General features: G+C 33.6%; 1 protein-coding gene across 12 annotated transcripts in view; it reads right to left on the reverse strand.

Annotated features, from left to right (window-relative positions):
* Positions 1-17874, reverse strand: part of SLC4A10 (solute carrier family 4 member 10) — a 260771-nt gene that overhangs the window by 157995 nt on the left and 84902 nt on the right. For all 12 annotated transcript variants that reach the window (XM_033111856.1, XM_033111854.1, XM_033111848.1 and 9 more), the window contains exon 2: positions 9591-9672. In XM_033111856.1, coding sequence (XP_032967747.1) covers positions 9591-9672 — 82 coding nt within the window. The remainder of the gene's footprint in view (positions 1-9590; positions 9673-17874) is intronic.

Consider the following 17874-nt stretch of genomic DNA (forward strand, 5'->3'; position numbering starts at 1 on the left):
GTTGCTTCCATATCTCAGCTATTGTAAATGCTGCTACAAATAATATAGGGGTGCATATGTCGTTTTGAATTAGTGTTTCGGATTTCTTCAGATAAATACCTAGAAGTGAAATTGCTATATTTCACATATATATGTGGAATCTAAAGAAAAAAAATAAACAAACAAAACAGAAACAGACTCATAGATACAGAGAACAAAATGATGGCTGACAGATGGGAGGGGGGTTGGGGAGCTGGGTGAAAAACGTAAAGTGATTGAGAAGTACAAATTGGTAGTTACCAAACAGTCACGGGGATATAAAGTATAGTATAGGGAATATTGTAATATTGTAATATATAGTCAATATTGTAATAACTATGTATGGTGCCAGGTGGTTAGTAGACTTATGGAGGGGGATCACTGCCTAAATTATATAAATGTCTAACCACTATGCTGTACACCTAAAAGTAATATAAAATAATATTGAAGCTATGTCTTTAAGTCACATAAATAGCAAATACCCCAAATACTGTACTGTGCCTTTGATAGGTAGAAAATAGTATCAAACAGAGCCTGACTTATAAGGACGATAAAGGGAGATTTACAGTATAGGTAGGCTCTTATCTAAAATTGGCTGCCTAAAAACGGACATCCTAAGCTAGGGAGGCAAAATGTATAAACATAAATTATGGTTTCATAAATCATGAAACCATAAATTTGTAGGATTTCTTAGTCACATATATCATTAGAATATATGTTACTATACTCATGCAAACACATGTCTATAACTACTTGTAAGTGGTCTAATAAATAATGAAGAAATTTAGAAAAATACTTTATATCTTTGAAATTTATAATATACTGTAAAAGCAGAGTATAAGGAACTATCAAATTATCACTTCAAATAGAAAATATGTCATGAATAAATTGTGTATCAAAATAAAGTGACGTGGGCCACATACAAAAATTATGTGGAACAATTACAATGAAGATACATGAAAATGATATATAACTCACCTGAGAGTTCATTTTAAGAATAAAGGTAAATTCCGTAATTAAAGACTTTATTATGAAATGTGGCAAAAATAGTTCAATAAGAGAATGAAATTTACTATTGGCTATTTTAGTCTTAAATCTTCAGTATTAGTCTTTCTGCCCATTTCCCATCCTTAAATATAAAAAATTTTTGTCATGGAAAGTGTACAATTTCAAATGGATGCTGTGTAATTAGTTAACTCTATTAATTATTACCAATGGACCGAATATGACTTAGAATTGCCACATCAATTGATATTGAGCCTGTATTAACAATACTAAATTGCACAAAAGTTAACAACCAATGATAAGGAATTAAAAAAGTTCTTTCATTTTCAAAGAAAATACATGTGGAATAAGGAAACGATAAGATTACTTACTTTGTGGTATAACAGAGACAAGAATTTAAAATATTAAAACACAAGATTATAATAAAACTAGTCTCCAGTGGGAGAGGCTTTCCTATTTGTGAGAATGAATTTGTCTAATGGGAATTTACTAACTATAAAACTTTTCAAATGTTTGCAAAATCATTTGAAAAACTATTGTGATATGGGTACTAACTATAATTCCTTATTGCTTCATAATGTGACATTCTCAACATTTTTAAATAGTTATGATCAAGTTAGTAAATATGCCCCAGTCTTCCAGTTAAAGTCAGCTTGCCCCATTCAGTCACCTAAAAAACAAGGCTCAGTATTATCTTTCATTCTGTAATATAGTTGTTAAAAGCCCAGATCATCATGGTTTGAATTCCTGTTCTACCACTTGCTAGGCATGTGTCCTGAGTAAGAAAGTCTTTCGTGTTTGTTTCTTTTTTTTTTTTTTAATTTATTTTTAATTTATTGGGGTGACAATTGTTAGTAGAATTACATAGATTTCAGTTGTGCAATTCTGTATCACATCATCCATAAATCACACTGTGTGTTCACCCACCCAGAGTCAGCTCCCCCTTCCATCACCATACATTTGATCCCCCTCACCCTCATCCCCCCCCCCCCCAACCCCCTTACGCTCTGGTAAACCACCAAATTACGTTCCCCAGATTAATTTTCAAACCCCGTGGCCATCCTGTGGTCACCGACTGCCCTCCAATCCCCTCACCCCTCCCCCCCCCCCCCCCCACCCCTCCCGCCCATGGAGATCATAATAGTAGTTACCTCACTGAGTAACTCCAAGGATCAATTCGTTTTCCACTATCTGACTTCCCTCAATGTTTAAACTTCGTCTCCAGTCACTTTTAACCCCCATGCACACAATCGCAATGCTTTTTAGCTACACCATATTTGCCATTCCAAGAATAAAACTGATCCATCCTTCTTTGCCTTCAGAACTCCCATTCATCCTTCAAAGCCCACCTCTGTCTCTGTGAAGCCAGCTTTGGTTTCTCCCAGAAGAATTCACTTCTTCTAGTAGCAATTTTTGGAGATAAAAGATTAGGAAGAAAAAGTACAGGCCTAATATCTGGCTTTTTCTTTTCCTTTTTTTTTTAAATTATTTTTTACTTTGATTACAAAATACTGTATTGTAATGATAAGGTCAGAACTTATAATTCTTGGCTTTTTAGTGAAAAACAATTTGGATGTTACAATGATTATGGTCAGAAAACCATTTTAGTGTTCTTAAGAGCTCAGGAATGCATTGGGTGAAATGAAGAAAGTGAGAGGGTATTACTGTTAATAAATCAGAGTTCTGTTGTATGATAGCTTTGTGTTAGATGCTTTCATTACATTATCTCTGGACTTTGGGTCCATTGCACATTAAGTAGTTCCCAAAGAAATAAACAGTAAACCATATTTTTCCTCAAATGGAATGAGCAAAAGAATATCAAGATAGGGTTATAATTTTCTCTATTAAGTCCTTGACTTCAAAGTACTTTACTGTCTACTAAAAGCAATATAGGATAAAGAAAATGTCTTTTTCATTTAAATTGTAGGCCAACATTTAAAGATTAGTTCAATTTTTCCATTAAGGTTCTAAATTTATGAATTCCTACGTATCAGATTAAAATATAAGTAGATTTATTTACCTTAGTACAGTGCAACATAATTAGAACCTCCTATATTTACATGTTAAATGTTTGAAAGGTAATTAAATATTTGATGAGTGTTAATTATATACCTAATTACATTATATAAATCTAATTTCTTACATGATTAGTGACACATTATTGAATTATACTTGTATATAAATGAGATTCAATGCAACACATTTTTAGTACCTACCGGTATGTAGTTTAAGAAAAAGTGCTGGATGCCATGGAGAATGCAAATATGTGTAAGATGAAGATTTGTCCCTCAACAAGCTTATAATCAAATAAGAAAAATTATATGTGTGTATGTATATATAAAACATAAGATGTAAACTTGGAAAGAGAGGACTGGAGGAAGGAGATAATTATTCTTCAGGAGTGACAGGTAACACAATGTATGGGGCAAAATGGGCATTCTATTGCTGTGTGGAGGAAAAACATGAGATAAGAAGCCAACTGTATGGTATGGGGCAATATAAAAGGTTTTGAACAGAAAGCCTTTAATAACTTCCCTGAGGTTTTACTGCCTCTTCTATATTCTCAGACTATACAAAAACAGCAGGTATTATGTTAGAAATACTTGCTAAAAACATGGAAAACAGTCTCTCAATAAATAGATTTTTTTAATATATCAATGATTTGGGGCACAATTTAACCTGTGGGGAGGAATGCAAGCTCTAACAGGTGTAATGGTAGGCAAAAAAAAGGAATATGAAGGGCAAAACTACAGGCATTCTACACCATATACAGAAATTAACTCAAAAAGGATCAACGACCTGAACGTAAGGCCCAAAACTATAAATTAGAAGAAAACATAGAGAGAAGCTTTATGACATTGGCTTTGGCAAGGACTTCCTAGATATGACACCAAACATACAGACAACAAAAGTAAAACTAGACAAATTGGACCATATCAAAAGTAAAATTTTCTGTGTATCAAAGGATACAATCAACAGAGTGAAAAGGCAACCTAAAGAATGGGAGAAAATATTTGCAAATCATATATCTGACAAGGGATTAATATCTAGAATATATAAAGAACTCCTACAACTCAACAACAAAAACCAATTAAACAATGGGCAAAGGACTTCAACAGACATTTCTCCAAAGATGATACACAAATGGCCAACCAGCATATGAAAAGATGCTCAACATCACTAATCATCAGGAAAATGCAAATTAAAACCACAATGAGATATCATCTCACACCCATTAATATGACTACTACCAAGAAAAAAGAAAATCACAAATGTTGATGAGGATGTGGAGAAATTGGAACCCTTGTACACTGTTGGTGGGAATGCAAAATTGTGCATCTGCTATGGAAAACACTATGACAGTTTTTCTAAAAATCAAAAAAATAGAATTACCCTGTGATCCAGCAATCCCACTTATAGGTATATATTCAAAAGAATTGAAAGCAGAGTCTCAAAGAGATATTTGCATACTCATATTCATAACAGTACTATTCACAATAGCCAAAAGAGGGAAGCAGCCATGTCCATCAACAGCTGAATACATAAACAGAATGTAGTATGTACACACGATGGAATATTATTCATCCTTAAAAAGGAAGGAAATTCTAACACACGCTACAACATGGATGAACCTTGAGGACATTATACTAAGTGAAATAAGCCAATCACAAAAAGACAAATACTGCATGACTCCACTTATATGAGGTATGAAGAGTAGTCAAATTCATAGAAACAGAAGGAGAATGGTGGTTGCTAGAGGCTATGGGGAGGAGGAAATGGATAGTTGTGTTTAATGTGTATAGACTTTCAGTTTTCCAAGATGAAAATCTTCTGGAAATTGGTTACATAATAATGTAAATATACTTAACACTATTGAACTATACACTGAGAAAGGATTAAGATGATCATCCATCTTATTTAATTTTATGTTATTTATTTTTTACCACAATAAAAAGTGTTTTTTAAAAACGTTTTAGAAAAAAAATACAATCCAGTTGTTTGACAGTATTCCCTGGATTGGAAACTGATTAATTCAGTCAAAATGGCAAAAATAATAGCATACAGCTTTAGCTGTTAAATTTTCTTCTCTTTATTACCATGTAATTATTAACAGGACATACTATTTTTAATGACATCATTAGTTTACTCTTATGCTTGCAGAAGATACAATGATCATATCTGATATAAAATACTCATTAACTTTTTTTTTAAGGGCTGACATCCATTTTGAGAAAAGCTGGAAAAGGATGAACAATGAAGAGAGACTCAAGGTGAATAATGGTAACTTAAGAAGCACTTGGTTATTTTTATTGGGCCCATGTGGAAACTAACCCTATCCATCCATCCACTCTGCAGTTTCAGGCTCAGTATAGTGTTACCCACTTTTTCATGTGGTCCTTTAATCAGATTTGCTGGAAAACAGACTCTGGAATGCACCCGTCTTATCAAGGTCTCCTATATACACTTGCCTCTTCTTGACCATTTAATCAATAGTGAACCAATATGATGTTCTGCAGAACATCCACTAAGTCCAAATCTTTTTGGGCTCTATTAAGACAGAAGGAACGACAGTTAGCACAGCCCTTGAGCAAGACCATAAATGTATATTTTTGTGCTTCCCAAGGGCATGTTTACTTCTGGTACCCTTTCTTGATAGTAATTTTAAAAAATGCATTTGTCAGATCAACTGCTCCATACCATGTACCTGAGGTGATGTTAACCTGCTCTAACAAAAATTCCACATCTGATACATCAGCTGCAATTGATGCTACCCCTGGCTGAGTCGGCAGTAGTCCACTACCGTTCAGGATTTGAAAAGTTTCTGTAGTGGCCAAACTGGTCCATACTTCAGGTCTTTAAAAATGGCACTAATCTCTGCCATTTCCCATCAGATGCAATACTGATTTTCATTTACTCTCATGGCCAAGGCAAGTAGTTTCAGAGCCTCCTCACCCACAACAATAGCTGTCAACAGCACAGGCTAAGAAATCAATGTGAATGTCCTGCCAATTACCAAGTACGTCTGTTAGTACTGTTTAGGGACCAGAGAAATAGTCAATGAGTGGGTCAGCTTCCTCAGGAAACAGACTCTGAGGAGTGTTCAGGGAGTTTGTTGGAGAAAGCTGTCAGTGGTAACACCTGTGAGGGAATAGGGGCTGCAGCTCTGGGTAAAGGAAGAAGGTGAATGCTGATAAGTTACAATAAAGGCCTCAGTTGATTCCACAGGGGTCTCTGAAGCTGAGACAGTCCTTCAGAGTTGTACCAAATTGAGGCAAGGAAGCGAGGCCTTCCACTCCTTCGCTGATCATTAATTTCATTCGACATGCCCCAGGGGAGGCAACTCCCATAGGCAAGAGGCAGCTCCCTTCAGCTAAAGGTAATTCTGGGAAAGACTTTAGGTGTGAACCAACAGAAGGCAACACCTATGGCAACTGGGGACATCCGGGCCTCGGTCCTTAAGAGGGGACATTGGTGATTCATCATAACATCCACTACTAAGGCTGCCAGATTTAGCAAATTAAAAAAAAAAAAAAAAAGATTGCAAGACATGCCTATACTTAAAAGTTATTTATTGTTTATCTGAAATTCAAATTTAACTGAATATCATGTATTTTATCTGGCCACTCTACTGCACATGAAGTAAAGGGCAAGTAAAAGAATTTCCAGAGTATAATGTATTACTCCTTTAATAATCTTATACTTTAGACAGTACTAACCCCACAAGGACATGGGAGACCAGAAATAAAAATCAGTTAACCTCAACAACTTTTGCTCTACTAAAAATCCTGAGGTGGTCTAATTATAGGGATTCAATGCTGCTCACTACCATTTTCCCATTAGAAGCAGAAGTATGCTTAGGAAGAACACTCCAGCAACGTTAAAGAAGGTTGTTTGAGGGAAAGACATAGTATTCGTATACAGAGAGGGAAAGAATTGGAGCAGAGACGATGAGATGAAAAGGAAAGAATGAGGAAAGACAGCCCTGAGGTGGGTTCAAAGAATTTACTGAACGCATGATATAGAAACATACGAGGTGAACAGAATCTAGGTAAATTGTATGCTCTTGATTTTAGGTAATAAGAGAAAGAGAGAAAAATGGTATAAGGTATATGTAAAACAAAAGAATAAATAGGTTTAGGGGTGAAATTATACATTTGACATATCATTCATCAGAATGTGTAATAAATGTGAACATATTAGCTAACATACTACAGCCAAGCTGATAGTATTGGTCAGGTGATCATTTTCCATTAAATATATTTCACCTGAGATGTCACATGTATTTTATATTTGTTTTCAGCAGCAAGTTCCCACTCTATTTCATTAAAATAAATAACTACTATTGGTGTGTTTTATCTACATTACTAAAGAAGCTCTGAAAATGTGGCACTCTGGTCTTTTCCTTTAATTACACCACGGGAGGAACTACCACCGCTGTTACCACCGGTGATACTACCTTTCTAACTAGCGCTCTCCCACTTGCCCATTTTTTATTATGCTGCCAGTTGATTCTTCCCCAACCATGCCATCCACCACATTGCCCTGACATTATTTTCTTCTGATTCAGAGTAATTAATCTGGGAACCACTAATAGATTCATTCTTTGTGTGCATCACAGCACAATCCTTCACGGTGTCCTCAAATGCGAGGATGTTTACCAGCTTTAGTAGGGCCTGGGAGCACATATTTAGAAATTCTACATAAATCAGGTTTTTCTTGTTTTCCTTCAAAATTCTAAAATGTAGAATTACATTTGAATTCTATGATGTTAATTTCAATCACTGGTGAGGCACGATTATTCATTTCTGGGATTAAAATACCTACTATAGACATTAGTAAACAAAATAAAATCTGGCTTATCCAATTGTGTTTTGCCAATCAGAAAATTATTTTCGTAAGCATTGTACACTGTCACCTGTATTCTCTTACCATGCCCAGTAAAAGAAAATGAATATAATACATATTCATATGATAGTTAAAACGACCTCCTTAAATGTTCTTTTTGTATTACGTTTTTCCATCCAAAGAGATCATTCAGTGTTTTACTATAATTATTTGTAAATTATTAACTGTTACCTTCCAGTTATCTCTGTGTGGATTATCAATTATAGTCTTTAAACCCAAGATGGCTTTTCCCTAGAATTGAGTTTATTTTTAGGCAAACTTGATGGTTTATTAGGTTTTCTTGTGTGCATTTAGAGAATACAAGCATAACTAAGTCATAACATAGATAGGAAGGTAAATTTGCTGCTGAAAAAAAAATGTGATATAATGGCATTTCAAATCCAAGGAGTAATTATCTTATTATCCATTATCAGTCAGGTTTTTCCAAGTTTGTTCTCCTTTCAATTTGTGTAATGAATATTGATAGCATAGGCAGTCACTATGCATACCCAGCAAGTCTAACCTTCCCAGATCTGAGTATTATCTGTGCACCAAGCAAAAAGTCAGGCACAGAGTAGGTATAGTTGTCGAAAGTTGTCTCTAAATATTATATTAATTCTCCTGTCACTTTATTGTGTGTCTAAAGATAAAACCTAAGAACAATGAACTTAATTGTAAGTTAAGTGGTTACCTTACAATTCTTCAGGGGAATAAATCCTTACTTCTCAGCTATGGTGGATTATTAGGAACTATCTCTGATTAGTTTTACGTAAGATTACCTGGTTTCATTATTCGACCAAAATATGAACAATACCATATACCTTGTATACACCAGTAATACTTTCTGGTTGAAAAAAATAAAGATAAACTAATGGTGTGTGTACATTAAATTGTGGTGTAATGATTGTCAATACTTAAGTAACTCTTGTGTCAGTATCTTATGCCAGATATTATCCTAAGTGTTTTTCCCTTAATTCTCATAAAAACTTTAGGATATATATTCCATTGCTATCCTTATTCTAACAATTGCAAAAACTGAGGTGCAGAGAAGTTAACTGGCTAAAGTTTCCGTAGCAAATAAGGGGCAGAACTAGTATTTGAACCCAGTGTAGTTTGGTTTCAGAGCGTGTAGACTTAACTACAACTAGACCATACTACCTCCCTGCTGAGTTACCTGATCTTCTTCCTATTGAAGAGAACACACACATATATGGTGCCTCTACCTTTCTCTCATGTATATCTGAGTAAAACTAGAATACCATGTCTTTCACTCTCTTCCAGTGACAGCCTATTCTGACAACACAGGTTGGGTTAGATGTCCCTCCTGTCCTCTTCTCCCCTCTCATGTAATACCTAATGTGCTGGTCTATCATAATTTTTCTCTTTTCATTCCCCAGTTGATTGTAATTCATTGAAACAAGGATTACTGAAAGACTGGCACACAATACAGTGCCTGGAGTACAGGAGAGGTTCAGTAAATGACTGTTGGATAAATGTTCTCATTGTGCACAGGTCTGGCTATTGGCCTTCCAGACTGCACCAGAACAATTATATCCACCACCCACCACCACCATCTTTACTCTGATATCAACTTTTGCAATTCTCCACATTGTGACAAATTTCACATTTCTGTTTGAAACACTTTAAGAATAGCTATCCCAAGGAGGGGAGAAAAGTCTTACCTTCTAAATCTTCTTTCTCAAAGTGTGTTTTGAGAATAGAACGAGTTCCACCCCTATCCACAACGGCCTCTTCATCATTTCTCTGTAGAATGGGAAGAAAGGGGATTAAATGATAATACATACATTCTTCTTATTTCAAACTTTAATATGATTTAATATTTTAGGGGATTAATTCAGTCATTTTAACTTACTTGTACATGACTATTCTATTTCATTATCAAGTGCTAGTTTAAAAGAGGAAACCAAAATTAATTTGACCATATATTCAGAGAAGGAATATCATTTGATTTTCCATGAATCAAAAGAAGTGAAACATTCCAGTTGGCATCAGTTGTTAGGGAGATGAAAAACAGATAACAAAGTCATCTTGCCAATTTAGTAACATGCATTTTTATCTCTGATAAAGAATTTTTGTTAACAAGATGACATTTTGAACTATACACGGAAAATATGAAAATCATTAGTATTAACACCACTAATGCTATGGTAGGGTAAAATAATTCCACTGCCATTAAAAATGGGGTTGGGGGAATCTAATCCCTTGAAAGCAACTAGTAGCAATTATTAAGTAAACTACAATTCTAATTACTTTGCTTCAGCATTTTATTCAAACTAAACTGTAAATTACTATCCTGTACTTTAAAACTTCATTCAGTTTTTCTTTCTCTTTTTCTTTTTTTTAATCTATTTATAATGGCTGGGCAGAGGCTCTGTCTTCTGCATATTGTCCACGCTCAAAACAATATGTTCACAGTTTCAGTACTCAATAAAATAATGGAGGGGTGAGTATAATTCATTCTGACCATGCAGGAATTGACCAAATACAAAATACTGAATGAAATGAAATGCGCATTACTTCCTATTTTTATCTAATTGTGAATACCTATGTAAAATTGCCTTAAAAAGTGAACGCTAAGCACAAATGGAGAGATGAAAAGGTAGACTAACAGACTAAAGATGGGTGAATCTTTCAAGATCTATTTCTAAGTCTATCCTAGCATACAGCTATTAGAAAAGTTTTTTAATTCCTCAACATAATCTTGATAAAGATTTGGCCTCCATGTTTTACAAATCAATACTTTCAACTTTAGGATTAGAGACAACATATTTCAATCTAGAAAGATCAGCTCGGAAATGCTTCACACGCAGCAAAGTATAGAGTAGAAGGACATGTTTTTAACTCTACAGTCTGTTGTCTTTTCTGTAAACATTTGCTGAGCCAGGTCAGGACAAAGTGTTTGAAATCAGAGTTTAAGAAACCTACACTATCGATGAGAAAAAACATGAAGATAAGATCCAGAGCTTGTGGCTCTTCTATTTGCAATGTTTTAAAAACTTGTTGGATTGATCAATAATGGCCATAGAAAAAAACTAAAGATAAGATTTATATAATATTCCTGAACCATACAAATGCAAGTTTCAGCCTATTTAGAATCTGTTCTTGATACATTAACAAATCAAATGTATCCTCTGAGCAAGATATATTCAAATATCGTACTTCCCCGAAATTAAGACCGGGTCTTATATTAAGCTTTGCTCCAAAAGACACATTAGGGCTTATGTTCTGGGGACGTCATCCTGAAAAATCATGCTAGGGCTTATTTTCCAGTTAGGTCTTATTTTCTGGGAAACACGGTGTATGTCACATTGGAATGCACCTCTGCCCTCTGGGGTATTGTTAGAAAGAATGCCAAAAGCTAACTCATGCATTCATATTCAAAGATCAGAAGGAATGTTATTCCACTATGGTTCACAATGGCAGTCACTTAAAACAATTGCGAAATGGAAAGCCTTATATAGAATATATGAAGATCTTTTTCACTTATACAATAAAATGTTTAATTTTGATTTCAAGGATCTGAATGAATTTTCAACTTATACAAAATGGTTTTGCTCTATATAAAACATGGATACTGTTCACAGACAAAAGATAATTCTATTGATTATCCTATCTGAAGATATTGAGATAAAATGAAATTTTGCAACAAAAGCAGAAGGAGAATCTAAGAAATAATTGATTATTTAATTACTATAAAAATTGCAAGCAGAAGTGACCTGGTTTTAGTATTTCTTTGAAAGACAAAATCTAGAAACTAGAATATGAATTTAACTCAACATAGGTGACTTATTTATGGTTTCATATACATTATCTCCTTTAAATACTCACTGGATGTTCCATAGAAACATCAAATGCATGATCTTCTAGGTTGAAAATTCCCAAGATCCAATTAATACTAATAGATATACTGAAATTCTTCTACTTATAGTTTAAAGGATCACTTCAATATTATTCAAGACTTTTTAATAGAGTATTTGCCTTCCCCCTTATTGCCAAGAGCAGGCAATCATGGGGTGTGATAAAGAGAATACAGAGGTACATACGGCACTGGGTGCCGTACGTAATCCCTATACACCAGTAAAATAAATTTTTATCTCATTTTGTATTGTTAATCTCTTTAGATTTGTTGAACATCAAGTACATTAACATACGTTAATTTCCATATGTATTTACTCATTAGGAATAAACTTTAGCACTGTGTCTGGAGAGAACACATAAATGTGTTACATTGCCTCTCAGTACAAATTACCTTTGCTACACCATTGGGGAAAAGTTTAAGATGATTGATTCCCATAAATTTAATAGGACAATGTTTTAAATTTTTTTGGACATGACCTATAGTGAGAAATATATATCCCAATATAATCACATATTCATATATATATAATCACAACAAAAGTTTCACAAACCAATATTTACCCACTATTATAAACAATGTACTGTGATATTTTCTATTCCAGGGTATTCTATTTCATTTAAAAATACTAGTCACTATCCCTTAATTTATTTTAGGACTCAAGAAATAAGATGTGGCTTGCAATTTGAAAATCACTAATATAGACTATTGCTCTAGGACAGAGTAATGGTAACTAATTCACACAGAAATCCATTTATGTAAACCTCTAACCAAATGAACAAATAATAATATTTTACTTTTCAAATTGATATTTTTCAATTTGTGAAGTTTCTGTCATGTTAAGTTTAGGGATATATTACTGTAGTTGCATAAATCACATAATCTTTTGCTGAACTATTTTGACTTTGTTTTTCCTTATATCAGGAGAGTGATGGCTTGCTCTTCCTAATTCCACTGATGTACGTATCTCCCATGCATTCCCAAGAAAGAAAGGAAAAACAGTATTATCTATGATCCTCTCTACTTAAACCCTGGTTATGAATAAATTGAATTGTATTCAGGTGTTTAAAAGGCAAACTCCATGTGACTGGCATAACTCAAATGCATTCTATAATTTTCTAAAATTTGATTACTTCTAAACATGAAGACATCTTGTATTGTATATAAATGTAAATTGGGAATATATCGACTTCCAAAAAATGTTACTAAAGGGAAGAATTTTGTTGTTCTTGTTATTTTAATGGAAGAATTATTAGAAATAGAAGAAAAAAGAACTTTCTAACTCAGCTCTCACATTTGAAGTGACCTTAAACCAGTACACTCTCATGAAAGAGCAACTAACACGGGCCAGTACATTTAAGTGTTAAACTATTCAGATAAACACAATTTCTTCTAGAGTTGTTTGTAAATATCACTAAGCACTCTGAATATGTACAAATGCATTCTTCTGATTTACCATACTCTCCAGCATAAAACTTTTCTCGTTTTACAAGCCAAAATCTAACAGTAATCCTACAAGCAGGAAAATTCACTTTTTCATCTCCTTTTGATAATTCTCATCTCATTTGAGAATGGATTAATAGGGCAGAAAGCAATTCATTTTCAATTCAGAATATTCTTCCCCAGAATTATCTGTCATATCAATTTTTGTAGAAAGCAACCGCTTTTTCTGCCTTTTTATTAGGTGTTAGGATCATAAGCTGTACTGTATCGTCTCCTAGTCATAACAGATCATAACAGATCCACTTTCATCTCTTCTCCTCCATGCTCTATGTCTTTATGGACTGCGTCACCAGGTTATTTCCCTTCTCGCTTCCAACAGAGTTCAATTGGTAAGAGATAATGACAGAGGATTGGAGAGAAAGAGAAGATAGAAATGGGCCCTCTTAGGCCATAGGTTGACAATGGTGTGTTCCTCTATCAAAGGCCAAAGCTCTTATCATGTGACTCTACTACAGCTACAGATCTTCCCATTTGGCATTAACTGCTCCCACACCTTGCATCTTTAGGCCAAGTAGTGACAGTTTCTAGCTGTTGCAAGTTCGTGGGATTTCACTAACATTAGTTGATTTCCCTTTATCCTGCCCACATCTTTAAAAATAGTCCAATCATTAAACTCTTTTTATCACCCTTTGAGTGACCATGTGTTTCCTGCTATGACCCTGACCTACATATATATATATATATATATATATATATATATATATATATATATATGTCACTTTTTAATGGCTATAAATCCATAACATCAAATTTTGTAAATACAGCAAAATGGCAACCTACTTACATGACTTTGACTAACAAATATCTATCAAAAAATACTATTAATGAAAGGTAGGGGGAAAAAAAAGTGGGAAAGAGACTGGGTCAAAGAACTCACAATAACATGATTAAATCAAGAATACTTAGTTTCTGAAAGAAATGAAAAAGAGGGGATAAACTTTTAGATGTATGAAAGGGAATGTAAAAGAGTAACTAATAAAATATAAGTATTTAACAGTTGCAAAGAATGTTCCTCATATACTCAAGGAACATCTCTACATTTTTCTACCCCTGAGGCTCCATGAAGAAATTGCCTTTTAATTCAGTTTATAGGGGCTCTCAGCCTATAGAACTAATATCTTCATTAGTATGAAATAGTTTCCGGTACTGATTTAAAGAGTAGTAGTAACATATAGATAGACATATGTATTTTATAAACATGAACCGAGAGTAGTTTTAAGTGTTTATTATTTACAAAGGCTCCAAACTTGTCAATTCTCATTAATGTTAAAATATTTCACAGAAAGCTAAGGTTGATTTTATTCACTTCACTAATGTTAAACCAAATATTTTCCAAACTTGTAATATCTCACCACATTATATACATACTCTGCTTTAATAGTGTGTTGCTACTGTTTAAACAAACAACACATACAGAATTTTAACTTATTGGTTTTCTTATTCATCTTATTACCTTTTATTTTAAATTATGAAATTAAGAAATTGAACATTAACACAATGGCTTCAATGTTTATATTCAACATATTCATCCATTATTTAGTCTATAGGAGTTACCTTTTTTCATTTCTAAATAGATGCAGGATTTTAACTTCTTGTTTCCTTACTCATATCCTCGCTATCTTGCATTTTAAATTATGAAATAAAGAAAACTGAACATTAACATTTAGATTCAATGTTAATATTCAACATATGTATCCATATTTATTCTGGAAGCATTCCTTTTTTTTTCATTACCATGTAAGCTAAAGTATGATAAAAATGTAAAAGATCAACTCTTTGACCTTTAACTGTATTATGCTGTATTAAGTAAGACAATAGATGTGAAAGCCTCAGCTCAGAGATTACCATATTATAAGAGTTCAATAAATACTAGCTGAACTGGAATCTAAGCATAAGTCAAGCATAACTTTGAATTTCACCTGTATGTTGTATTTTCATAAAATAAATGAACCCTTGTATTTTTACTAGCATATTATTTTGAAATTAGGTATTTAAAATCTGGTATCAACTCTAAAATATGGATTATACCCTCTCATGGTAATACAAGTTAAATTTATCTATCTTATATACTGTATTAATTAAATCATATGAAACAAATTATACAGTTGCCCAGTAAACCACTCTTCCTCTTCCCTATATATTTTTAATAAAAGTAAGTGAATTCCTTTCTATAGTATCTAATTGGGGAGGTGGGAATTGGGTTTCATTTACTTATGCAAAGTAAATGTGTTATTTCATCTTTACACATATTTAAAAAAATAGAACAAAGAATAAGAATTGGAGAGTAAAACCCTTTATCATAGGAACAGTTCTAAGAAGGCAAAAACTAAATCATCACATAAAAACTTCAAGACTTATCTCATTTACTTGTAAAACTCTACCCATGCTAACTTTAGAGACCAGTTAGAGGACTACACAATTAGGTTAAGGAAGTCCACTGGTTCACATGAAATACTAGAGTCAAGTTCAGGTTTGAAAGGTTCAGGGGTGAAAGTCTTTCAATGCTAAACTAATTATGCCTCAGGATTAAATTCATCGCAACATACAGTAATAAGTACTGTCACTGAGACCTAAAGAATATGATGTCTTCTAGTGAGTCCAACATCTGATGGTTAAGGATAACAAGCGTTTGAGAAGTTAAGAACACTTGTAATTAGCCAAAAGTATTTTAAAGGTAGTGATACTTGCATAATTGAGTTTCTGCCTTGTTTACCCGCTCAATCCTCCAGATTTGTTTGTTTTCGATTCTGGACTTGATTCTTGTCTTGTTCTTAAGAATCCTTCTAGAGTCTCAGTTATACCTATGACCAAACTTGTACTCAGAAAAAGATGTTAACTGTTGCTACATTTCCTTACTGCTGCCTCACTCTGACTTTAGTTTCTTCATGTTGCCGGCTCATAAATACTCTATGAGACTCCATCTGTCTTAAGTCTTTCTTCATTTGTCCCACTGTGTTCTTCCTTAAGCATATGCCACATCCCCTTGAGCTCATTTCGTGTTCAAGTACAAGTTCTTCCTGCTCTGACCTATCCCTCTGTTGCTGCTGCTCCCATTTAGGAGGTCAACAAAAGGCAGCAGTGGATAAATGCTAAGAGGGTAATGTGGGGCCACATACCACCTGGATTCAAATTTTCTTTCGGTTAATTCATAGCTGCATGACTTCAGGTATCTTACGTAATTTCTCTGTGAATTAAGTGGCTTATTAATACATGTAAAGTTCTTGAATGTCCAAGCTTGCGTTAAGTCCTCAATAAATGTTATTTGTATTATCATTTGTACTATTTGAGCCACAAAAATAAGTGTGTTTCCTACCTTCAAAGAGCTTATAGACTTCATGTTAACTATAACACACAATGGTACTTGAAAGAAATTCATACAGGTGACACTTAACCATAAAGGTCATTATTTTTGTTCAAGAAAGACTCCATTAAAAGAGACACTTGAGCTGATTTTTTAAAGATCAATATATCTTTGCCAGGAAGATAAGAGAGCAAAGTGGTAGTTTGTCTTAAGAATCAAGACAAGAGCCTAGTTATTTGAATCAGTGAAAGACATTAGTGGGACTTAAAGCAGGACTGACTTGAAACTAAACCACCAGACTACTAATTTGGTTCTCACAGTCCAAATGCCTGGAAAGAAAACTTCTTCTAAAGGAAGAAGGACTGAAAAAACTAATGTGAAAGTAGAACTTCTAGAAATTAGAAAAATAATAATGTTATATATAATTCTTAAAATTAAAAGTTTCATTGATGGGTAAAAGAGTAGACTAAACAGATGTTATAAGAACTAGAAAACTGGGAATAAGATCTGAAAAAATTACATAGAATATAGAACAGAATAACAAGAACGTGAAAGATATGCAATAGTTTTTAAATGGAGGATAATATGATAAAGTCCAACACACACCTAACTGGAGTTCTAAAAAATAATAATAAAGAAAACGAAGGAGAGCATCGATTGAAACTAATTGATGAAAATGATAGACGACATGAATCCTTGGATTCAGAAATCACAAAGAATCGCAAACAGGATAATTAAAAGACAATTCATACCTACACATATCATGTGAAATTGCAGAATGACACAATATTAAAGCAGCAAGGGGGAAAAAAGTCTCCTACAAAAGAGTGACAAACTAATAAAAATAGAAGCCAGTAAACTATCAAATTATATCTTCAGAATACCAAGGAAAAATAATTGTTAATCTAGAACTAAATACCCAACTCAGCCAACATTTTTTTAATTAAATTTATTGGGGTGGCATTAGTTACTAAAACTATATAGATTTCAAGTGTACAATTCTATAATACATCATCTATCTACTGCATTGTGTGTTCACCACCCAGAATCAGTTCTCAGTCCATCACCATATATTTAACTCCCTTTACCCTCTTCAACCATTCCCTCTCCCCACTTACCCTCTGGTAACCACTAAACTATTGTCTGAGTCTATGAGCTTTTGTTTGTTTGATTGTTTGTCTTGTTCGTTTGCTGCCTTCAGTTTTATATACCACATATGACTTAAACCATATGATTCTCGACTTTTTCTATCTGGCTAATTTTGCTTAGCATGATAATCTCAACA

Source organism: Rhinolophus ferrumequinum, chromosome 8 (genome assembly GCF_004115265.2).
Source record: "Rhinolophus ferrumequinum isolate MPI-CBG mRhiFer1 chromosome 8, mRhiFer1_v1.p, whole genome shotgun sequence".
Taxonomy (NCBI): Eukaryota; Metazoa; Chordata; class Mammalia; order Chiroptera; family Rhinolophidae; genus Rhinolophus; species Rhinolophus ferrumequinum.